Here is a 26,498-nt window from a genome sequence, read left to right on the forward strand (position 1 = left end):
CCTGTATAGTTGCCCCCAGTATAGGTAGATAGCCAGTATAGTTGCCATTAGTATAGGTAGGTAGCCAGTATAATTGCCCCCGGTATAGGTAGGTAGCCAGTATAGTTTCCCCCTGTATAGGTAGGTAGCCAGTATAGTTGCCCCCAGTATAGGTAGATAGCCAGTATAGTTGCCTCAGTTTAGGTAGGTAGCCAGTATAGTTGCCCCCAGCATAGGTAGGTAGCCAGTATAGTTGCCCCCAGCATAGGTAGGTAGCCAGTATAGTAGCCCCCAGCATAGGTAGGTAGCCAGTATAGTTGCCCCTAGTATAAGTAGCCAGTATAGTTGCCCCCAGCATAGGTAGATAGCCAGTATAGGTGCCTCAGTATAGGTAGGTAGAAAGTATAGTTGCCCCAGTATAGGTAGATAACCAGTATAGTTGTCCCCAGTATAGGTAGGTAGCCAGTATAGTTGCCTCAGTATAGGTAGGTAGCCAGTATAGTTGCCCCCAGTATAGGTAGGTAGCCAGTATAGTTTCCCCCAGTATAGGTAGGTAACCAGTATAGTTTCCCCCAGTATAGGTAGATAGCCAGTATAGTTGCCCCCGTATAGGTAGGTAGCCAGTATAGTTGCCCCCAGCATAGGTAGATAGCCAGTATAGTTGCCCCCAGCATAAGTAGGTAGCCAGTATAGTTGCCCCCAGTATAGGTAGGTAGCCAGTATAGTTGCCCCCAGCATAGGTAGATAGCCAGTATAGTTGCCTCAGTATAGGTAGGTAGCCAGTATAGTTGCCTCAGTATAGGTAGGTAGCCAGTATAGTTGCCTCAGTATAGGTAGGTAGCCAGTATAGTTGCCTCAGTATAGGTAGGTAACCAGTATAGTTGCCCCTAGTATAGGTAGGTAGCCAGTATAGTTGCCCCCAGCATAGGTAGGTAGCCAGTATAGTTGCCTCAGTATAGGTAGGTAGCCAGTATAGTTGCCCCCAGCATAGGTAGGTAGCCAGTATAGTTGCCCCCAGCATAGGTAGGTAGCCAGTATAGTTGCCCCCTGTATAGGTAGGTAGCCAGTATAGGTGCCTCAGTATAGGCTACAGCGGCGGTGGAGAGCAGGCATAGGAGGGGAACAATTCACCTCCTGGGGTCTCCGCAGCTTCTATCTTTTTCCTCTCTCAGGTGCCCCTCGCACTGATACCAGCGGGGCGTGATGACAGGCAGTTATGTTATCACAGGAGACGCTGGTATCAATGCAAGGGACGCCTGGGAGAGGAAGAAGATAGAAGCTGCGGGGATCCTGGAAGGTGAGTTGTTCATCTCCTAAGCCTGCTCTCCCCCGCAACTTCAGCTGCTACGATCCACTGCCGGGTGCAGCCTCCTCTCTTCTCCTCCACACCGGGAGCTGGGTCGACTCTAAAGCAGGAAGACCGGCGTGAGTGAGAGAGAAGAGGACGCTGCGTCCAGCAGTGTATGGTGAAGAACCACACACATACAGTAAGTCAAACAATTTGGGATTATTCAAGTATAAGTCGAAACACACACACACACACACACACACACACACACACACACAAAGACACAGACACACACAAAGACACACACACACACAAAGACACACACACACACACACACACACAAAGACACACACACACACACACAAAGACACACACACACACACACAAAGACACACACACACACACACACAAAGACACACACACACACACAGACACACAAAGACACACACACAAAGACACACACACACACACACACAAAGACACACACACACACACACAGACACACACACACACACAGACACACAGACACACACACACAGACACACAGACACACACACAGACACACACAAAGACACACACAAAGACACACACAAAGACACACACAAAGACACACACAAAAGACACACACACACACACACACACAAAGACACACACACACACACACAGAGACCGAGACACACACACACACACACTTTTATGCTTTGAGGCAGTACTAAATTTTACAAGTTATAGTCGAGTATATGGGGTAGTAGTCAAATTGGCATGCCATCAATTCATACAAGGTAGGGTGCGTGGCTCTCCTGGGCTGACAAACCCTATGCTGCATCAGTCCACGCTCAGGACATCATTCCAGGGACATCAAACAAGGCTATACAAGTTCAAATGCAATAAGTGATTTGTGGCAGAACAGGGTCCGTGTGCTCAGAAAATACATCCTTCGAAGAAGGGGATGAAGTAGGGCTGTATTAAATAATTGTTGCTTTTAAGGGCTTGGTGTGCACAATTAAAGCCTTGTTTGCTGTACTGGAATGGTATGCTGACACTTGGACTCTTCCACAAAATGGATAATTGCAGGTGCAGGCCTTAAAGTGTACCTGAGACGAGGGGAATTAAAAAGTTTTATACATACCTGGAGCTCCCTCCTGCCCCCTCCGCACAGATCGCACCCTTTGCCGCGGTCTATTGTCTCCTAAATCCTCCGTTAGCAGCCCCATCCTGCGAGGCCAGTCGGGCGTACTGCACATGCCCTCCCCCCCCCCCCCCCCCAGTCGCTGGAAGGGCTTTGCGCCTACACTGTACTACTGCACAGGCGCAGAACGCTTCCAGTCACGGGAGAGAGACGGGGGAGCATGCTTGGCCACTCTGTGCCGACTGGCTGAAGAGGATGGTGCTGCTACGGGAGGGTCCAGGAGGCTTTGGACGGTGGTGAGAGAGCGATCTGCGTGGGGGAAGGGGAGGGGGCTGTTGGAATGTATAAAAGTTTTATTTCCCCTCATCTTTACACTTTAAAAGGACTTCCAAGGCCAACATTAAAATCTATTTTTTCCTCACCTGTAGCTTCTTCCAGACCCTCGCCGCAGCCAAGTCCCTCACCGCAGCCCAGGTCCTCCGTGTTGTCCTGCTGTCTTGCCATGATGATTGCGACCCCGCCAGCAGGTCGGGACTTCTGTGCCTGCATTCGTGACCACGCGTTCTGCGCCTGCACAGTAGTTCAGCACAGGCGTAGTACGGCCAGATGACGTGAACGTGCGGGCACGAATACCCATGCAGGCGCAGAAGACTCGACCCGCCGGCGGGATTCGTGATCATCACAGGTGGCCAGCGGGACAACGCAGAGGATCGGGGCAGCGGCGGGGGACTCAGGAGGCTGCAAAGGGCTGGAAGACGCCCCAGGGGAGTAAAAGATAGATTTTAATGTTGGCCTTGGAAGACTTAAAGGGACACTGTAGGGGGGGGGTCAGGGGAAAATGAGTTGAAGTTACCTTGGGCTTCTAATGGTCCCCCACAGACATCCTGTGCCTGCGCAGCCACTCCCAAATGCTCCGGCCCCGCCTCTGGTTCACTTCTGGAATTTCAGACTTTAAAGTCTGAAAACCACTGCGCCTGCGTTGCCGTGTCCTCGATCCCGCTGATGTCACCAAGAGCGCACAGCGCAGGCCCAGTATGGTCTGCGCCTGCGTTGTGCACTCCTGGTGACATCAGGGGAAGCGAGAACACAGCAACGCAGACACAGTGGCTTTCAGACTTTAAAGTCTGAAATTGCAGAAGTGAACGGGAGGCGGGGCTGAAGCATTGGGGAGTGGCTGCGCGGACACAGGATGCCTGCGTAGGACCATTAGAAGCCCCGGGTAACTTCAACTCATTTTCCCCCGACCCCCCTACAGTATCCCTTTAATCCTTGTACACACATCAAATTTTGATTGCCAACTGACATGTATGAGAGCTCACCTACACCAGCTGCTGATAGTTGGCCCTCATGCTACATGGCGTTGGCAAAAGTTAAAAAGTGTATACCAGGCTATGGCTAACCGGGAACATGCAAGTGTGTGATTGAAGATGTGCTTTTTCAAAGCTAGAGAGAACTCATTTGTCATAATTTTGTCAAAAATGAGAAAAAAAAAAAAAAAAAAAAAAAAGGATCTTCATTTCAACCCGCGGGTATTTTTCACCTTATGGACGAGAGGAATTTTCACCTGTCAGCGCTTCTCCCTTTCATTCCCCAATAACTTTATCAGTACTTATCCCAACAAAATGATCTATACCTTGTTTTTTTCCGTCAACAATTAGGTTTTCTTTGGATGGTACATTATGCTAAGAATTATTTTATTTTAAATGCATTATAATGGGAATAATGATTAAAAAAAAAAAATGGAATTTTTTTTTTTTTCAGTTTTAAATAGTACAGTTTTAAAATAATGAATGATACCATAATTAAAATCCACAAATTGTATTTGGCCATTTGTCCCGGTTATTGCAACGTTAAAATTATACCCCTAGTGTAATGTATGGTGACAATATTTTATTGGGGGGGGGGGGGGGAGTGCATTTTTTCAGTTTTACATCAATCACTAATTTTTAGCCCATTATTTAATTATATGCCCTCTTGACATAGATAATTTATTTTTATTTTAAGTCAGTAGGTGTATTTTACTATTTGGCCACAATCTGTCCCTGCTGAGCAAAAAATCCTATTAGCATACAATGCACGCTAAATAGGATACAATGTGTTGTTACATTGTAACTAGGGAAGTGACGTAGGCTACCATCAGAAGCCTCTGATCACAGTGCCGGCAAGGAGATTCACGAATGGGAACATTGTTCCCATTCATAAATATAACTATCGGGCGGCGGAAACAGGCGGAAATCACGGCGGGAGATAGCGCGGTGACTCCATTTCCAGAATAAACGCTGTTTTTGAACAAAAACAGTGTTTATTCTCGGCGGACATGTACGGATTGGCACAGGGGACTTTCGTCCCCTCGGCTAGTGGCAACAGCGCGATGGCGGGCATCCGCCCGCAGGATCGCCCACAGACCACCAAAACTGCAGGGGCGTGACTAGTGCGTTCCTGCAGCTCTAGCCACTGCGGGCTTGAGGCTCACGTCCGCGCGGCCAAAATGGTTTAACACTGCTTTGGTTTGTGTATAAAAATAGGTTTCACTTACTTTGCAGCCTTGCAATGAGAATACCAATGTATGTTTTATAAGAAAATGGATAAAGCAGGTTGGGATGCGGATCCGGAGGCCTGCGAGTGGGATGCGGGTACCAGATTCACCAGAAAGCCAGTTGCAGGTCGGTGCGGGTCTGAGAAATTAGACCGGTGCAGGCCTCTAGTTCAGGGTGGGAGGGGGCAGGGCAGGGGTGGCCCAATCATGTTCTCAACGACACTGATTACTCTCTGGAGCCTGTGCTTGCCCCTTGCGTTTGCCCCTGTCTGGTGACAGTGGTGGAGGAGCAAAGGACAGATTGAATCAGGGCTGTGGAGTTGGAGTCAGAGTCGAGGAGTCGGATTCGGGGCAATTTTGGGTACCTGGAGTCGGTGGCTTTATGAACTGATGTGTCGGAGTTGGATGATTTTTGTACCGAATCCACAGCCCTGGATTGAATAGTTACGGAATGTGTAGAATGTGGGCAACATAAGGATGGTGTAGCTATACCGGGAATATGACACATGGGTAGTGTGGCCATAACAGCGGTGTGCAGTCATACAGGGGCCACGGCTACACCAAGGGGGCGGTGCTTGGGTGAAGAGATGGCGCCACTACAGTGAGGGGGCAGTGCTTGGGTGAAGAGATGGCATGACTACCCCGAGGGGGACGGTGCTTGGGTGAAAAGATGGCGCCACCACCCCGATTGGGGGCGGTACTTGGGTGAAGAGATGGCGCCCCTACACCGAGGGGGGGTGCTTGGGTGAAGAGATGGCACGACTACCCCGAGGGGGGCAGTGCTTGGGTGAAGAGATGGTGCCACTACAGTGAGGGGGCGGTGCTTGGATGGAGTGATGGTGCCACTACCACGATGGGGGCGGTGCTTGGGTGGAGTGATGGTGCCACTACACCAAGGGGGGCAGTGCTTGGGTGAAAAGATGGCACCACTACCCCAAGGGGGCGGTGCTGGGGTAAAGAGATGGCACCACTACCCCGAGGGGGGCAGTGCTTGGGTAAATTGATGGTGCCACTACACCGAGGGGGCGGTGCTTGGGTGATGAGATGGCGCCACTACACCGAGGGGGCGGTGCTTAGGTGGAGTGATGGTGCCACTACACCGAGGGGAGCGGTCCTTGGGTGAAGAGATGGCGCCACTACTCCGAGGGGGCGGTGCTTGGGTGAAGAGATGGCAACACTACACCAAGGGGGGCGGTGCTTGGGTGGAGTGATGGTGCCACTACAGTATGTGTACTGGGGGTCATCCAGCTACATCACTGAGCCCCTCTTACCAGACATCTCTTCATCTGGAAGGATTGGACCTTCACGGCCTGGACAGCTTCATCCAGCAGCTTCTCCTGCTCATCCTGAGGCGATTGCTGTGTCGTCGGCTGAAGAAAAAGCACACAAAAAGGAAATCATCAGAACTCATGCTGGGAGTGCTCATCCAATAGAAAGAGCTGCCTTACAAGAACTCTACAGCCTGATAGAACGCCCTGATCCTCCAATAAACCAGAAGCTTAAAGCATAACTGAACTGAGAGGTATATGGAGGCTGCCATATTTATTTCCTTTCAAGCAATACCAGTTGCCTAGCAGCCCTGCTTATCTATTTGGCTGCACTAGAGTCTGAATCACACACCTGTAAAAAGCATGCAGCTAATCTTGTCAGAAACATACGCTCTGCTGCTTGCTTGTTCAGGGTCTGTGGCTAAAAGTATTAGATGCAAAGGATCAGCAGGACTGCCAGCAATGTGCATTGTTTAAAAGTACCGTAGCCTCCATATGACTTTCACCTCAGATCTAGCTTATAACCGTATGTGTGTGAAGCACAATGGAAGTAACGATTAAACAACAACGACTAAAAACTAACAAAAAGTACTTTAACCTCAAACTTCCACCAAGTCTGCAAAAATACCTGAAGAAGGATAACAGCAGCACACGCCCGCACATCAAAGCACAGGAAACAGCTGGACCATGTCAAGGTTCACTTTCAAATACCCTTCTGCAGGTTTTCTTTGCTCATTTGATTGCCTTACATCTTATGAACGAACGATTATTAAAAATGTGACGTGTAACATGAGAGGTAGGTGTATGTACAGTGCCAAGCACTCAAATAATTAGGCTGTGTTCCTTTTATATGTTTCTTTCTCTGAGAGTGTTAAAAATCAGGTATGCAAGTGATCATTTCTGTCCTGGTTGGACTACCCTCTCTGATAAGGAACTACAGTCATAAAACACTTTCCTAGCAGAGAATGGTTTCTGCATGCAGGAAAGAGATAAAAGGGTCAATAGTTCATAGATTTTAGCTCTGACATACTTCAATGAATGTGTCATTGAGCAGAGACCATGAACTAGTAAAAAAAAAAAAAAAGTAAAAAAGTAAATTTAAAATTAAAATAAAAACAGTGGGATGTCTATAAAAAGTCATTTTTAAGAGGATAGATGCACCTCCGCACTGAACGGTCACAAGTCAACAAGGAGAAAGGATACGGTACTAGCATTACCAGGTAGCTCCGCTTCATACACATACAGCAGCCCCCGGGTCTAATGTGTATCGCGGAACCACCGCTTCTTCAGAGACCACTGGACAACCTCTTCTTCAGAGACCACGTCAGGTGGTCTTTTGGTCTCTTCAGAGACCGCGTCAGGTGGTCTTTTGGTCTCTTCAGAGACCGCGTCAGGTGGCCTTTTGGTCTCTTCAGAGACCGCGTCAGGTGGCCTTTTGGTCTCTTCAGAGACCGCGTCAGGTGGCCTTTTGGTCTCTTCAGAGACCGCGTCAGGTGGCCTTTTGGTCTCTTCAGAGACCGCGTCAGGTGGCCTTTTGGTCTCTTCAGAGACCGCGTCAGGTGGCCTTTTGGTCTCTTCAGAGACCGCGTCAGGTGGCCTTTTGGTCTCTTCAGAGACCGCGTCAGGTGGCCTTTTAGTCTCTTCAGAGACCGCGTCAGGTGGCATTTTGGTCTCTTCAGAGACCGCGTCAGGTGGCATTTTGGTCTCTTCAGAGACCGCGTCAGGTGGCATTTTGGTCTCTTCAGAGACCGCGTCAGGTGGTCTTTTGGTCTCTTCAGAGACCGCGTCAGGTGGTCTTTTGGTCTCTTCAGAGACCGCGTCAGGTGGCCTTTTGGTCTCTTCAGAGACCGCGTCAGGTGGTCTTTTGGTCTCTTCAGAGACCGCGTCAGGTGGTCTTTTGGTCTCTTCAGAGACCGCGTCAGGTGGTCTTTTGGTCTCTTCAGAGACCGCGTCAGGTGGTCTTTTGGTCTCTTCAGAGACCGCGTCAGGTGGCCTTTTGGTTTCTTCAGAGACTACGTCAGGTGGTCTTTTGGTTTCTTCAGAGACCACGTCAGGTGGCCTTTTGGTTTCTTCAGAGCCCACGTCAGGTGGTCTTTTAGTTATTGCAGATGTTCCATATCAACAATTTTGCATGAAATATTTATATCATTAGGAGGTGCTCTTTAGATAATCCCCCTTTTTTTTGGCACATGGGGGGATTCTCATGGTTTTCTTTCATTTCAAAAGCACTGACTGAATTGCAGTTGTCCAACCGCCAAGGGGGTGCTTTAGTAAAGAAAAAAATAAATACCAGAGAATTCCCTATGAGGAGATGAACTAGTCCAAAACCTGTCAGAGTTGTACTGCCTACTGTAAGCCATGGGAACGTAGAAGTAATTCATAGTGCATTTTAATCAGGGAGAAAATGTACTTTTTATAAGCACATATTTTAGATTTTACAATTTTACACGATTGTGGCCCTTTAATTTTTTTCTTTCTGGAACTAAAGCTTTCAAACAAGAGTCAAAAGGTTATCCGGTAATTGCCGGGACTGGGAAAACAGTGCAGCATTCTGACTTGTAAAGCAATCTTACTCAATTTACCATCAATGGCTTCAGTCATCAGCTTTCATCTCTGAAGCCAGAATTGACTTAAAGCTCTTCAGAAACATTACAAGCTTGTGTGACAAATTGCAAGCCAAATATAGAAGGCCAGCACAAAGGACAATCAGAGAAGAGGTGGAGAAGGGCACTTGTACACAGTCACACAGCTGCGATACTGAGCCACAAGTTTCACCTTCCACTACTGGAGACCGCGGACTAACTGCAGCTTGGCAAAGGACCAATCAAATGCAGCAGCAGGCAATGGCCAACCGTAGTCCTATCGGGTTATTGCTATGTAGTTATATAGCACTGACATCTTCTGCAGCGCTGTACAGAGAACATAGTCATGTCCTAACTGTCCTCAGTCAGAGGAGCTCACAATCTAATCCTACCACAGTCATAGTCTTAAGTCCCTATCATTCACCAAGGCCCAATTGGGGGAACCAATTACCTTAACTACTTAAGCCTATCTGGAGGAGTATTCCCGTCCAGATAGGCGCCGCTCAAGTCTAACTAGATGCATATCAGAGTCCATTAAGCGCCGGTTGCATGTGCATGCGTGCCTGATCGCCGCAGCAAGCGGTGGTATTTCTGTGTCGCTGGTTGGCAATCGCGGTGCCTCTAATGAATGGATATGACCCCAATCAGGGGCCATGTCCATTCATAAGTAAGAATGTAAAATGCAACAACAACAACAAAAAAAGACTTCCTGATAAATCTAGTGGCAAAAAGTTAAAATTACACACCACAGACTTTTTATTAAAGAAAAATATTATAAATTAAATCCTGTGCTCAGTAGAAGGCGAACACGGTAAATCCAGCGCTGGAGACTTAGGCGCAGCAGCGCAGGAGACTTGGGCGCAGCAGCGCAGGAGACTTGGGCGCAGCCGGCGCCACCATAGGCCGTAATAGGAACTACGGCTATCGCAGGCACAGGGAGTAACTTCAGCGCCGTCAGAAGACGGACCTGAAGTTGCTTTTAAAACAATAATTCGGCTTCCAGCAATTGCTGGAAGCCGAATTATTTCATTCCCCCACTATCCATGTCGGCTTGGAGGGGGAATAGTAATTAACACGGCCCGGACTTGTGCGGCAGCAGGATCAGCCATATACTGGCTGTGTCCTGCACCCAAGTCTCCGGCGCCGTTCTCTCTCGTACGCGTAGAAGGTGCTCTCCTGTATGAACTTCCCCTTCTCACAGGACGGGACAGGAAGTGAAGTGAAGATGAAGAAGGCCAGCCAGAGAAAGTGTCAGCATGGAACAGGGGACTCGTGCCGGCGGACAGGTGATGTATTGCTGCTGGCTGGGGGAGGCGAGGCAGGCAGGCAGAGGCAGGCGGCAGCCCCACAGGTTGTGAATAGATTTCATGCTGAAATAGATTAAAAATCTGTGTGCAGTGTATGGGCAGCCAATAGATCCCTCTCTGATCAGATTCGATCAAAGGGGATCTATCTATTGGTCGATCTGGTGGCAATCGACCAGTGTATGGCAGCCTTTAAAGAGACTCTGTAACAACATTTTCAGCCTTTTCTCTACCATCCTATATCTATTCTAAAGTGCTCTGGCTTACTGCAGCCTTTTTTAGTTGCTCCATTGCTGTAATCAAATTTACTCTCCTTTGTCAGGCTTGTCGGCCCAAGGAGGAAGTGGCTGTAATTGTTTACAGACAGGAGGAGGTTACACTGATAGCCCTGCTCTGAGTCTCTGAGTCTTTCACACACTGAAAACTGTGAAAATCAGAGCTCACACATTCCCTGCTCTCAGTAACTCAGTATCATCTACTGATAAAAGCTGATCATTGTGAGAAGCATAGCTTATAGACTATTGCAGAATGCAGACCAGTGTTGCCAACTCATCCCTTTAATTACTGACACATCTAAGTTATACAGGTTCTGGGGCTACTTACACATAATCAGTGCCTTAACTGCATCTACCTAGCCACGAAACCTGTATAATTCATATGTGTCAGTAATTAAAGGGATGAGTTGGCAACACTGATGCAGACACGGACCTGGTATAAGTAATCACTACTAAAGATTGCAGCATTTTACAAAGTAAAACTTCTTCTAAACTATGAAATAAACTCTAAAGGCTGAATTATTTATTCAATAATATAAACTTTCATGGAAACTTATGCAGTTTACAGGAACATGCAATATTATGATGAACTTCCTGTTTGGCAGCCATATTTTTTGTTTACAAAAACAGTTTATAAAACTGTTTTTTTGGGGCCAGAATCCTGGTGGGGAGCAGCGAAAATGTGACAGAGGGGGACAGGAGATGAAAACCTACAGGCTGGTGTGTTTATTTATGTGAGGTTTTTAGGTTACAGATTCTCTTTAAAGAGACTCCGTAACAAAAAATACATCCTGTTTTTTATCATCCTACAAGTTCCAAAAGCTATTCTAATGTGTTCTGGCTTACTGCAGCACGTTCTACTATCACCGTCTCTGTAATAAATCAACTTATCTCTCTCTTGTCAGACTTGTCAGGCCTGTGTCTGGAAGGCTGCCAAGTTCTTCAGTGTTGTGGTTCTGTGATGCATCTCCCCCCTCCAGGCCCCTCTCTGCACACTGCCTGTGTATTATTTAGATTAGAGCAGCTTCTCTCCTATCTTTTACAAGCTGAATAAATCTCCTCTGAGCTGGCTGGGCTTTCACATATTGATGAATTACAGACAAGGGCAAAGCTGTTTGCAGGAGAAAAAAGAGCAGCCTGAAACTTCAGTGCATGAGGGAAAGAAACACACAAATGATCTCTTGAGATTCAAAAGGAAGGGTGTATACAGCCTGCTTGTGTATGGATGTATTTTCTATGTGTGGACATACTGTACATCAACCTACTTCCTGTTTTGGTGGCCATTTTGTTTGTTTATAAACAAACTTTTTAAAACTGTTTTTAACCACTTTTAATGCGGCGAGAAGCGGCGAAATTGTGACAGAGGGTAATAGGAGATGTCCCCCAACGCACTGGTATGTTTACTTTTGTGTGATTTTAACAATACAGATTCTCTTTAAGAGTTCAGGGATCTAAATGTCAAATAAAAGGTGAAATAAAAGTTTCTCCACTGTGTACCGCAGCATAGCTCTCACCGATAACTCCCTCCCCTCACACCTGCCACGTCAACGTAAAGCATCCATGGACATGATACAGTGTGGACGCAGGCGGAGTCCTCCAGGATGCAAGACTGATGGGGGGGTGAGGGCTGCCCAGGCCGTGATCGATCAAACATACCAACGCTTCCCTGCACCACTCTGCAATTGGAAATGTACGGTCGGGTATTTTAGAGGCACACTGGAGTAAAGAAAGGAATCCATGTATGTCACCTCCCCAATCACCCCTTTCTTAACTTCCTTGGCGGTAATCCAGAGTCAGGCTCGGGACAGAAATCCACAGCTCAGAGCGGTAACCCGGAGCCTGAGCGTGAGAGATCTGCAGTAGTTCCTGCATATACCTGTGGTATGTTTCTTTTTCTTGTTTTCAGGGTCTAAAAGCTTGTGAAAAAAAATTGCACGGCTTTTAGACCCTAAAAATCTGGAAACCATCATGATGCCAGGGAGGTTAATTAAAACTTAAGTGAGGAAACCCGCTTCAATTTACATACATGCTTACAGTATGTAGAGAGAAGACCGCATACCATAGAGCAGGCATTGGCAAACTCGGCCCTCCAGCTGTTACGGAAGTACAAGTCCCACAATGCATTGCAGGAGTCTTACAGCCACAGTCATGACTCATAAAGGCAAATGCATTGTGGGACTTGTAGTTCCTTAACAGCTGTAGGGCCGAGTCTGCCCATGCCTGCCATAGAGCCTCCCCGGTCCTCGGTCCGTCCTGCTCAGTCCACAGGTGAAATAATTCGACCTGCCAGGTGAAATAGCTCTGTGGCCCTCCTCCTCAGGCAGCCTTCAGAAGAACTCGCAATCTCAAGTACTTCTGAAAGACTAGCACCTCCGTACTGCACGTGTGCAAGGTCCCGGCTGCCGCACGCGCAAGGTCTTGGCCCTCGCATGTGCACTATAAGATCCACTCGCATTAAAAAAAAAAACAGTTACTAGAATAACTTCAGATGAAGGCGCTGGAACAGCAGGTGGAGCTTGGAAGGCTCTATGGCAGGGGTGTCGATCTCAGTCACATAAGGGGCCACAGGGTTCTCCCCAGAAATTTTGCCGGGTGGCAAAAAAAATAGCCGGGCGGGGCGAGATGAGAGAATGGAAGGCTGGCGCTTTTGTGCACAACTCTGCTTACCACAGAAGAGGGAGGTGAGCCGATGACAGCCTGGTGGTTACCAAAACTAGCTGGGTGGAGCACCCGGCTGAAAGAGCCTGAGGAGAACACTGGGCCAAAAACTAAAACCTAGTTGTGGGCCAAATGAATCAATAAGATTTAACATTTATTGACCAGTCTCCAACCAAGTTGGAAGCTAGCAACAAAATGAGAATATTTTCTTTGCTACTAATGTTCTAGTAATTATCCGTACTACACAACCAATTCATTATATCATCATTTTTTTTCGCTTCAGTGTCTCTTTAAAAAGTACCTCCAGTGTAATTTGGGATCCAAATAAAAGCAATTAACCTTCCTCTTCCCCGTATAGTCGCCAAATCTAAGTCCAGCAAATAAATAGGGATATAAATTACATGTTCGCCGGGAAATGATCATAATCTGTAAACCCCACCCCCATCACTAACCGGAAGCCTCTCCATCAAAGCTCGTTGGCCACACCCACAGTGTCGCAGCGGCCTGGGGGCGGGTAACAGCAACACAGTGGGGGGGGGGGCCACAGAGCTCTGGACTTCTCGGCAGGCTTCAGTCAAAAACCACTGTGGCAGATTTAGTTTCCAAAGGGGGATGGGGGGAGGGGGTGGGAGCGGTTTACCAATTATGGTCACCTCCCAGCAAACGGATGTCATGTGACGCCCTGTTGCCAAGGAGACACCATGCTGGATTCGGCAATCAGGTGAGTTTTAAGTGCCCCCCCCTTACCGCCCCCCAAATCTGCAGGGAGGGGGAAAGGAGAGGGATCTGGACGCAGTTCGCCCAGCACTGATCTATGCTGTGCTCACGTGTTTGCAAAGCAAGCTAGCTCTGACGTTGCAGTTTCTTAGACCAAAAAAAAAAAAAAAAAAACCCACAAATGAGAGACCTAACCGGCTACATGTCTCCGAACAAGCGGTGAAATGCATCCGCTCCCAGACGCGACGTTAGATCAGAAGGGAGACTTGTCTGGTCCGCTCTATGCCGAATGGACGCATTCTGAATGTGAATCCAGCCTGTTATATGAGCAGCAAGGGAATGCCGCAGAATAAACACACACAGGGTTTCAGTGACCGCGTTCACACTAAGGTTCCATGTTTACGTTCAATAAACATCACGTTTGGCAAACATCCCTTGCAGCGTCTCTGGGTCATCTCATGACCATCCCAGGGCAATTTCCTCATGGGAAATTAGGAGGCTAAACAGACAAGGCATGAGCGTCATACTAACAACGTTCCAGCCCAAAGTGCGCAATAACACTCGCTAGCGTGATTCTGGCATAAAAGATATGCCTTGTCAAATGAAATCACACAAAGATACACATCAACACTTTACTTTTAAATCCTTTCATAAATCATGTTACACGTATATCTATAATAAGGACTATTTTAATATGTTTATACCACATCTACAGCACTGCTGTACAAAATTACTTCGTCATGTCACTGACTGTCCTCAGAGGAGCTCACAATCTAATCCTACCAGAGTCATAGTCTAATGTCCTACCATATTATTATTATGTATTTATATAGCACTGACATCTTCTGCAGCACTTTACAGAGTACATAGTCATGTCACTGACTGTCCTCAGAGGAGCTCACACTCTAATCCTACCTCAGTCATAGTATAATGTCCTACCATATTATTATTATGTATTTATATAGCACTGACATCTCCTGCAGCACATTACAGAGTACATAGTCATGTCACTGACTTTCCTCAGAGGAGCTCACAATCTAATCCATACCATAGGCATAGTCTAATGTTCTACCATATTATTATTATGTATTTATACAGCACTGACATCTTCTGCAGCATTTTACAGAGTACATAGTCATGTCACTGACTGTCCTCAGAGGAGCTCACAATCTAATCCTACCAGAGTCATAGTCTAATGTTCTACCATATTATTATTATGTATTTATACCGCAGTGACATCTTCTGCAGCACATTACAGAGTACATAGTCATGTCACTGCCTGTCCCCAGAGGAGCTCACACTCTAATCCTACCATAGTCTAATGTCCTACCATATTATTATGTATTTATATAGCACTGACATCCTCTGCAGCACTTTACAGAGCAGGGGCAAACGCAGGATTTTTAAGGGGGGAGATTCCTGAAAGGTCCAGGTACGTATGTCCCGAGTGCTTCCGAATACAGGTGGCTCCATACTGCCCATGCACAAAAGTGCGCTGGCGTATTACGGAGCTGTCTATCTGTGGAAGTACTCAAGGACACGAGTGTTTCTGAGGGCTTCTGGTAGCAGCAAATGTGAACGGGAACAGCGCTGGAACCACTCCCCGAGAGAGGAACGGGAGATATAGACTTAGTTTGGACAATTCAGTGGAATATGCCACATAGGCCTCGATTCATAAAAGTGCTGACGGTAAGGTAAATTCGAGCGGGGAAACACCGCTGTCGGTATTTCAGCCTTCAGGGTGGTAATTCATAAAAATGTTGCCTGTTGTGATAGGCGTGCGGAGATATTCCGCTGTAGGCTGGCGTTAGGCTGTCGTACGCATGCGGAAACAGGAGAAGCTGGCCGAGTCCCTCCATGCGGTGTTCTCTCTGCAGCTGCTTGGGAGGTCTGTCCCATTCACTGCAATGTATTCCGCACGCGTCTCGCCACATCAGAGGTAGCGGTAATCCCCGTCTGCATACCGCTACCTCTAATCTTTATGAATTGACATTTGTTATTTTTGTTAAGATAATCACCGCGCAAGGCGGTGATTTATCACTCTGCTCACGAATGTCGGCTTTTCATGCGGAGAAAGCCTTTATGAATACAGATTTTGCCGTGTGGTCGGTAAAGTGAGCCGTTTTCAGCATTTCCACATGCGGGAATGCTTTATGAATCGAGGCCATAGTGTCACATAGCGCAAGCGATACCCATATGAAGCAGGGATATATGCATCTGCGGAAAATGGCGGCGCTATATAAATACTAAATAATATTTTGCCTCACAAGGATTGCACTTTTATTTAGCTTTCCTGTATGACAAGAAGACACAGCCAGCCAGCACTAGGGGAAGAGGGAAACAAAGGTGAATGAAGGAGGCTGGTGCACACCAAGAGGGCTTCTGAGTGTTTTTCAAATCAACATTGATTTGAAAAGCGCTTGGCTAATGTTACCCTATGTGGGTGTTCCCACAGCAGCGTTGTGGTTTTCTTTTCAAAATCGCAGGTATACCGCATGTAGCATTTTTTTGAGTGATTCATTCAGAAATCGCTCTGAAAATCGCACTAACTAATTGCTAGCGAGTGCTATTGTGATTTTGGCGTGCACTAGCCCAGATAAAAGAGGAGTGGAGAGAAATTGAGAATAGCCTGAGATGGAGCATTATCTGTATTGCAGTCCCACATCACACAGAGGCTACTTGCCTGTAATAGGACTCCTGTCCCTGCCAGTCTCTCACACAAGTCAGAAAGCAGCCCTCCTGGAGTCTAGGGACTGTCAAAAAATGTTCACCTTGTTTAACAAGATGCAGTCATTATGATATAGGGGAGAGACAGATGTTTGCCCACTGACCCTCCAGGCAAGCTCTGCATCATGCTGTGTATATATACCAGCTTGCCTGCCCTTTAGTTGCAGTTTTATCAGCTAGCCTAGTATTTTGCATTGTCTTACAACAACAAACCTGAATACACCAGACACCAGCACTAAATCACTGAATGAAAGGGGGCCTGGGGGGAGATTGCCCCCCAGGTGGAGTGGAGAGACTGAGATAGAGCAGATAGCGTATCTGTATTGCAGTCCCACGTCACACAGAGGCTACTTGCATGTACTGTGTCTCCTGTCCCTGCCAGCCAAATCCAAAAAAGCTTTATTGGCAGGACCAAATACATTTAGCATTGCCAAAGCAAAACAAAGCATTAACAACATGGTGGGGAGGATTGTGGGAATAGGGGAATGATATAGGTATACCGTCCATAGGGGTGTGGAGAATGTAAGGGATGGTCAGCCTCTCACACAAGCTGCAGGCAGCCCTCCTATCAAGGTTTGATGCAATGAATGTGTTTGCATGTCTGCACTATGCATATTACAGGGCCAGAGTTAGGACACCTATGTTTCCCTGGGTACTTCTGCGCAGTATAGGTGATTAAGCATAAGAATGCATTCTTCCGTGAACTAAAACCCTGGCTTTTAATTTAGCTGTAGGGATAACAGTTGTGCCTGGATGAGTGAATCTGTGAATGCAATTGTTTGAACATTTGCATGTGAGTGTGCGAAGGGTTAATAGATTTTTGCTGTTTTCTAGCCACACCCCCTTCAGCACCTCCCTTTCCCTAATAATTTATTTAATGTCCTAACTAGAGGCGATGTGCCTGGATATATGTATGTTTATTCTTATCATTGACCCCTGTGGCTAGGGTCCAATTCGGTGCACTCCCCCCTTCCCCTGTATGTTTGTCAGCATGCAGACAGCTTATGCTGGTGTATGCGCATGGTGCACATGGACACATAACATTAGCTCCCTTGTGCGATTGGTAAGATGCACTGTCTTTCCCAGGAGAGGAAGTTAGGCTGTGTGCTCCTAATCCATTGATAGGTTTGATGCAATGAATGTGTTTGCATGTCTGCACTATGCATGTTACAGGGCCAGAGTTAGGACACCTATGTTTACCTGGGTACTTCTGCGCAGTATAGGTGACTAAGCATACTAATGCATTCTTCTGTGAACTAAAACCCTGGCTTTTAATTTAGCTGTAGGGATAACAGTTGTGCCTGGATGAGTGAATCTGTGAATGCAATTGTTTGAACATTTGCATGTGAGTGTGCGAAGGGTTAATAGATTTCTCCTGGAGTTTAGGGACTGTCAAAAACTTTTCAACCTGTGACATACCTTATGTAGCTGTCTACATGCCGTCTTTACAATAGGGAAAGAGCTGAGTTTTTCCCACAGACCCTGCAGGCAAGCCTCTGTATATTTACTAGCTTGTCTGCTTCAGCGATTTCAGGGATTTTTTTTTAAAGGTACAGGAGTCTCAGGGGGGGGGGGGTCCATACATCCAGAACACCCATCTGGATACGCCAGTGCAGAGTGCATATTAATGTCACTGACTGTCCTCAGAGGAGCTCACCATCTAATCCTACCATAGTCATAGTGTAATGTCCTACCATATTATAATTATTATTATGTATTTATATAGCATTAACCACTTCACAGCTTCAGTACAGTATATCTACTCCCCTGCAGACTTCATTTACCCGCCCAGGGGAGTAAATATACATACTCCCGCTCCTACCACTGCTGTAGGCGCTCCCGCTTATTTGTGCGCTCGTTCATGTTGCCATCTGCCCACCAGGAGATCAATGAATGGGAAAGCAATTCCTAATCATTGTCTTTTATGAGAAGCTGCACGATCATTCTAATAAATAGAAGTTTCCCATCCTCAGTACACTTCCTGTAAGCATACATATTTTGCTTACAGGACGTATTAAAAAAAAAAAAAAAAAAAAAAAAAGACTGAGGCCATCTTGTGGCCAAATAGTAAAACTACATCTAAAAGCATTTTTTAAAAATACAAAAACCTGTTACATTTTAAATTGTCACCATCTCGGAGGTAAACAAAGGGGAGAGGAATTCCCTGTTTAAAACGCCCACCAGGGGCGTACCAACAGGGTTTCCTGAGCCGCCATTGGGCAGCTCTCTCTCTGGCCGCACCCCCTGCCGCTCCCCCGCATGCTATGAGAGACACGCAGTCTCTCAGTGCAGCATCGTGACCCAGAGGTTACGCAAGTGAAAGTGGGCCATTGGGGCCCACAGGAGCGGAAGATTTTTTGCTGCTACCTGATCCACTCAGCCCTGCGGATCAGGTAGCCTACTTTTCTATTTTTAGTCCACCTCGGGCTCTCTAACATCTTCTGCAGCACATTACAGAGTACATAGTCATGTCACTGACTGTCCTCAGAGGAGCTCACAATCTAATCCTACATTATTATTATTATTATCATTATGTATTTATATAGCATTGTGTGTCACATGACTGTATATACATATATAATGTAATGATAATGTCAGGTCTCCAGCACATCACCCAGCAGCCTGTATGTGTCACATGACTGTATATACATATATAATGTAATGATAATGTCAGGTCTCCAGCACATCACCCAGCAGCCTGTATGTGTCACATGACTGAATATACATATATAATGTAATGGTGATGTCAGGCCTCCAGCACATCACCCAGCAGCCTGTATGTGTCACATGACTGTATATACATATATAATGTAATGTCAGGTCTCCAGCACATCACCCAGCAGCCCTGTATGTGTCACATGACTGTATATACATATATAATGTAATGATAATGTCAGGTCTCCAGCACATCACCCAGCAGCCTGTATGTGTCACATGACTGTATATACATATATAATGTAATGATAATGTCAGGTCTCCAGCACATCACCCAGCAGCCTGTATGTGTCACATGACTGTATATACATATATAATGTAATGATAATGTCAGGCCTCCAGCACATCCCCCAGCAGCCTGTATGTGTCACATGACTGTATATACATATATAATGTAATGATAATGTCAGGCCTCCAGCACATCCCCCAGCAGCCTGTATGTGTCACATGACTGTATATACATATATAATGTAATGTAATGTCAGGTCTCCAGCACATCACCCAGCAGCCTGTATGTGTCACATGGTTGTATATACATATATAATGTAATGATAATGTCAGGTCTCCAGCACATCACCCAGCAGCCTGTATGTCTTACATGACTGTATATACATATATAATGTAATGATAATGTCAGGTCTCCAGCACATCACCCAGCAGCCTGTATGTGTCACATGACTGTATATACATATATAATGTAATGATAATGTCAGGTCTCCAGCACATCACCCAGCAGCCCTGTATGTGTCACATGACTGTATATACATATATAATGTAATGGTGATGTCAGGCCTCCAGCACATCACCCAGCAGCCTGTATGTGTCACATGACTGTATATACATATATAATGTAATGTCAGGTCTCCAGCACATCACCCAGCAGCCCTGTATGTGTCACATGACTGTATATACATATATAATGTAATGATAATGTCAGGTCTCCAGCACATCACCCAGCAGCCTGTATGTGTCACATGACTGTATATACATATATAATGTAATGATAATGTCAGGTCTCCAGCACATCACCCAGCAGCCTGTATGTGTCACATGACTGTATATACATATATAATGTAATGATAATGTCAGGCCTCCAGCACATCCCCCAGCAGCCTGTATGTGTCACATGACTGTATATACATATATAATGTAATGATAATGTCAGGCCTCCAGCACATCCCCCAGCAGCCTGTATGTGTCACATGACTGTATATACATATATAATGTAATGTAATGTCAGGTCTCCAGCACATCACCCAGCAGCCTGTATGTGTCACATGGTTGTATATACATATATAATGTAATGATAATGTCAGGTCTCCAGCACATCACCCAGCAGCCTGTATGTCTTACATGACTGTATATACATATATAATGTAATGATAATGTCAGGTCTCCAGCACATCACCCAGCAGCCTGTATGTGTCACATGACTGTATATACATATATAATGTAATGATAACGTCAGGTCTCCAGCACATCACCCAGCAGCCTGTATGTGTCACATGACTGTATATACATATATAATGTAATGATAATGTCAGGTCTCCAGCACATCACCCAGCAGCCTGTATGTGTCACATGACTGTATATACATATATAATGTAATGATAATGTCAGGTCTCCAGCACATCACCCAGCAGCCTGTATGTGTCACATGACTGTATATACATATATAATGTAATGATAATGTCAGGTCTCCAGCACATCACCCAGCAGCCTGTATGTGTCACATGACTGTATATACATATATAATGTAATGATAATGTCAGGCCTCCAGCACATCCCCCAGCAGCCCTGTAGGTGTCACATGACTGTATATACATATATAATGTAATGTAATGTCAGGTCTCCAGCACATCACCCAGCAGCCTGTATGTGTCACATGACTGTATATACATATATAATGTAATGATAATGTCAGGTCTCCAGCACATCACCCAGCAGCCTGTATGTGTCACATGACTGTATATACATATATAATATAATGATAATGTCAGGTCTCCAGCACATCCCCAGCAGCCCTGTATGTGTCACATGACTGTATATACATATATAATGTAATGATAATGTCAGGTCTCCAGCACATCACCCAGCAGCCTGTATGTGTCACATGACTGTATATACATACATAATGTAATGATAATGTCAGGTCTCCAGCACATCACCCAGCAGCCTGTATGTGTCACATGACTGTATATACATATATAATGTAATGATAATGTCAGGCCTCCAGCACATCCCCCAGCAGCCTGTATGTGTCACATGACTGTATATACATATATAATGTAATGATAATGTCAGGTCTCCAGCACATCACCCAGCAGCCTGTATGTGTCACATGACTGTATATACATATATAATGTAATGATAATGTCAGGCCTCCAGCACATCCCCCAGCAGCCTGTATGTGTCACATGACTGTATATACATATATAATGTAATGATAATGTCAGGCCTCCAGCACATCACCCAGCAGCCCTGTATGTGTCACATGACTGTATATACATATATAATGTAATGATAATGTCAGGCCTCCAGCACATCCCCCAGCAGCCTGTATGTGTCACATGACTGTATATACATATATAATGTAATGATAATGTCAGGTCTCCAGCACATCTCCCAGCAGCCCTGTATGTGTCACATGACTGTATATACATATATAATGTAATGATAATGTCAGGTCTCCTGCACATCACCCAGCAGCCTGTATGTGTCACATGACTGTATATACATATATAATGTAATGATAATGTCAGGCCTCCAGCACATCACCCAGCAGCCTGTATGTGTCACATGGTTGTATATACATATATAATGTACTGATAATGTCAGGTCTCCAGCACATCACCCAGCAGCCCTGTATGTGTCACATGACTGTATATACATATACAATGTAATGATAATGTCAGGTCTCCAGCACATCACCCAGCAGCCTGTATGTGTCACATGACTGTATATACATATATAATGTAATGATAATGTCAGGTCTCCAGCACATCACCCAGCAGCCTGTATGTGTCACATGACTGTATATACATATATAATGTAATGATAATGTCAGGTCTCCAGCACATCACCCAGCAGCCTGTATGTGTCACATGACTGTATATACATATATAATGTAATGATAATGTCAGGTCTCCAGCACATCACCCAGCAGCCCTGTATGTGTCACATGACTGTATATACATATATAATGTAATGATAATGTCAGGTCTCCAGCACATCCCCAGCAGCCCTGTATGTGTCACATGACTGTATATACATATATAATGTACTGATAATGTCAGGTCTCCAGCACATCTCCCAGCAGCCCTGTATGTGTCACATGACTGTATATACATATATAATGTAATGATAATGTCAGGTCTCCAGCACATCCCCCAGCAGCCTGTATGTGTCACATGACTGTATATACATATATAATGTAATGATAATGTCAGGTCTCCAGCACATCCCCAGCAGCCTGTATGTGTCACATGACTGTATATACATATATAATGTAATGATAATGTCAGGTCTCCAGCACATCACCCAGCAGCCTGTATGTGTCACATGACTGTATATACATATATAATGTAATGATAATGTCAGGCCTCCAGCACATCCCCAGCAGCCCTGTATGTGTCACATGACTGTATATACATATATAATGTACTGATAATGTCAGGTCTCCAGCACATCCCCCAGCAGCCTGTATGTGTCACATGACTGTATATACATATATAATGTAATGATAATGTCAGGTCTCCAGCACATCCCCCGCAGCCTGTATGTGTCACATGACTGTATATACATATATAATGTAATGATGATGTCAGGTCTCCAGCACATCACCCAGCAGCCTGTATGTGTCACATGACTGTATATACATATATAATGTAATGATGACAGGTCTCCAGCACATCACCCAGCAGCCTGTATGTGTCACATGACTGTATATACATATATAATTTAATGATAATGTCAGGCCTCCAGCACATCACCCAGCAGCCTGTATGTGTCACATGACTGTATATACATATATAATGTAATGATAATGTAATGATAATGTCAGGTCTCCAGCACATCACCCTGCAGCCTGTATGTGTCACATGACTGTATATACATATATAATGTAATGATAATGTCAGGTCTCCAGCACATCACCCAGCAGCCTGTATGTGTCACATGACTGTATATACATATATAATGTAATGATAATGTCAGGTCTCCAGCACATCACTCAGCAGCTTGTATGTGTCACATGACTGTATATACATATATAATGTACTGATAATGTCAGGTCTCCAGCACATCTCCCAGCAGCCCTGTATGTGTCACATGACTGTATATACATATATAATGTACTGATAATGTCAGGCCTCCAGCACATCCCCCAGCAGCCTGTATGTGTCACATGACTGTATATACATATATAATGTAATGATAATGTCAGGTCTCCAGCACATCACCCAGCAGCCTGTAGGTGTCACATGACTGTATATACATATATAATGTAATGATAATGTCAGGTCTCCAGCACATCACCCAGCAGCCTGTATAGGTCACATGACTGTATATACATATATAATGTAATGATGTCAGGTCTCCAGCACATCCCCAAGCAGCCTGTATGTGTCACATGACTGTATATACATATATAATGTAATGTCAGGTCTCCAGCACATCCCCCAGCAGCCCTGTATGTGTCACATGACTGTATATACATATATAATGTAATGATAATGTCAGGTCTCCAGCACATCACCCAGCAGCCTGTATGTGTCACATGACTGTATATACATATATAATGTAATGATAATGTCAGGTCTCCAGCACATCACCCAGCAGCCTGTATGTGTCACATGACTGTATATACATATATAATGTAATGTCAGGTCTCCAGCACATCACCCAGCAGCCCTGTATGTGTCACATGACTGTATATACATAAATAATGTAATGATAATGTCAGGTCTCCAGCACATCACCCAGCAGCCTGTATGTGTCACATGACTGTATATACATATATAATGTAATGATAATGTCAGGTCTCCAGCACATCACCCAGCAGCCTGTATGTGTCACATGACTGTATATACATATATAATGTAATGATAATGTCAGGTCACCAGCACATCCCCCAGCAGCCTGTATGTCACATGACTGTATATACATATAAAATGTAATGATAATGTCAGGTATCCAGCACATCACCCAGCAGCCTGTATGTATCACATGACTGTATATACATATATAATGTAATGATAATGTCAGGCCTCCAGCACATCACCCAGCAGCCTGTATGTGTCACATGACTGTATATACATATATAATGTAATGTCAGGTCTCCAGCACAACACCCAGCAGCCCTGTATGTGTCACATGACAGTATATACATATATAATGTAATGTAATGTCAGGCCTCCAGCACATCACCCAGCAGCCTGTAGGTGTCACATGACTGTATATACATATATAATGTAATGATAATGTCAGGTCTCCAGCACATCACCCAGCAGCCTGTATGTGTCACATGACTGTATATACATATATAATGTAATTATAATGTCAGGTTTCCAGCACATCACCCAGCAGCCTGTATGTGTCACATGACTGTATATACATATATAATGTAATGTCAGGCCTCCAGCACATCACCCAGCAGCCCTGTATGTGTCACATGACTGTATATACATATATAATGTAATGATAATGTCAGGCCTCCAGCACATCACCCAGCAGCCCTGTATGTGTCACATGACTGTATATACATATATAATGTAATGATAATGTCAGGCCTCCAGCACATCCCCCAGCAGCCTGTATGTGTCACATGACTGTATATACATATATAATGTACTGATAATGTCAGGTCTCCAGCACATCCCCCAGCAGCCCTGTATGTGTCACATGACTGTATATACATATATAATGTAATGATAATGTCAGGTCTCCAGCACATCACCCAGCAGCCTGTATGTGTCACATGACTGTATATACATATATAATGTAATGATAATGTCAGGTCTCCAGCACATTACCCAGCAGCCTGTATGTGTCACATGACTGTATATACATATATAATGTAATGATAATGTCAGGTCTCCAGCACATCACCCAGCAGCCTGTATGTGTCACATGACTGTATATACATATATAATGTAATGATAATGTCAGGTCTCCAGCACATCACCCAGCAGCCTGTATGTGTCACGTGACTGTATATACATATATAATGTAATGATGATGTCAGGCCTCCAGCACATCACCCAGCAGCCTGTATGTGTCACATGACTGTATATACATATATAATGTAATGATAATGTCAGGTCTCCAGCACATCACCCAGCAGCCTGTATGTGTCACATGACTGTATATACATATATAATGTAATGATGATGTCAGGTCTCCAGCACATCACCCAGCAGCCCTGTATGTGTCATATATAATGTATATAGAATGTAATGATGATGTCAGGGAGGCCCCTCTACCTTTAGGCCACACACAGCCCCCAGCACCTCCCTCCCCTCCAGCCCTGAGGCCCCCCAGCATCCCCCTGTCCCTCCAGCCCCACTTCCCCCTCACCACCCCCAGCCTGACCATCCAGGGGGAGCTGCAACCCCCCAATACTCACCATGATGTCTCAGCTTCTGCTTCCAGTCATGTGACCTGCACGCTCCGCCCCGCCCTTCTCTATGACTCCCGGCCGCTGATTGGAGCACACCCGCTGCGTGCGGCGCTCTCAGGTGATTGGCCAGCAGGCTCGATGAGGGACGGCTGAGGCGGCAAATGAGAAGGAGGGAAGGAGAGGAGCGAGAGCAGCCCCGCCCCCTGTCACACGCTGCGCGCGGTTCTCTCAGGTGATTGGACAGCGGGCTAAATGAGGGACGGCTGAGGTGGCCAATGAGAAGGAGGGTTGGAGAGGAGCGTGAGCAGCCTCGCCCCTTGTCACAGACTGCGCGCGGCGCTCTCAGGCGATTGGCCAGCGGACTCGATGAGGGACGGCTGAGGCGGCCAATGAGAAGGATGGAAGGAGAGGAGCGAGCGCAGCCCCGCCCCCTGTCACACGCTGAGCCTGAGTGCACTGACGGCTGACCTGTGTGTGGGGAGTGGCGGAGCTCCGCCCAGACTCCGGACACACAACATCCGGGTGTCAGAGGAGACCAGAGACCCAATACAAATACCAATGGAAGTGTGACTTGAGCTGCTGTATTGTGCCTCTGAGCAGGAGGAGGAACTCCTGTGAGGAAAGCACAAGTCTGCAGGTGTCAGTCATTAGTCCTTTAAGGGCTGGAACCTACTAGAGCGATATTCTGAGCGTTTAGGGAG

At 45.8% G+C, this 26,498-nt stretch overlaps 1 protein-coding gene across 1 annotated transcript in view; it reads right to left on the minus strand.

Annotated features, from left to right (window-relative positions):
* Positions 1 to 26,007, minus strand: part of VPS35 (VPS35 retromer complex component) — a 167,086-nt gene extending 141,079 nt beyond the window's left edge. Inside the window, exons 1-2 of the mRNA XM_068260997.1 lie at positions 25,804 to 26,007; positions 6,204 to 6,302 (exon numbers count right to left, since the gene is read on the minus strand). Coding sequence (XP_068117098.1) covers positions 6,204 to 6,302; positions 25,804 to 25,806 — 102 coding nt within the window. The 5' untranslated portion in view covers positions 25,807 to 26,007. The remainder of the gene's footprint in view (positions 1 to 6,203; positions 6,303 to 25,803) is intronic.
* Positions 26,008 to 26,498: the final 491 nt, after the last annotated feature.

Source organism: Hyperolius riggenbachi, chromosome 11, assembly GCF_040937935.1.
Source record: "Hyperolius riggenbachi isolate aHypRig1 chromosome 11, aHypRig1.pri, whole genome shotgun sequence".
Taxonomy (NCBI): domain Eukaryota; kingdom Metazoa; phylum Chordata; class Amphibia; order Anura; family Hyperoliidae; genus Hyperolius; species Hyperolius riggenbachi.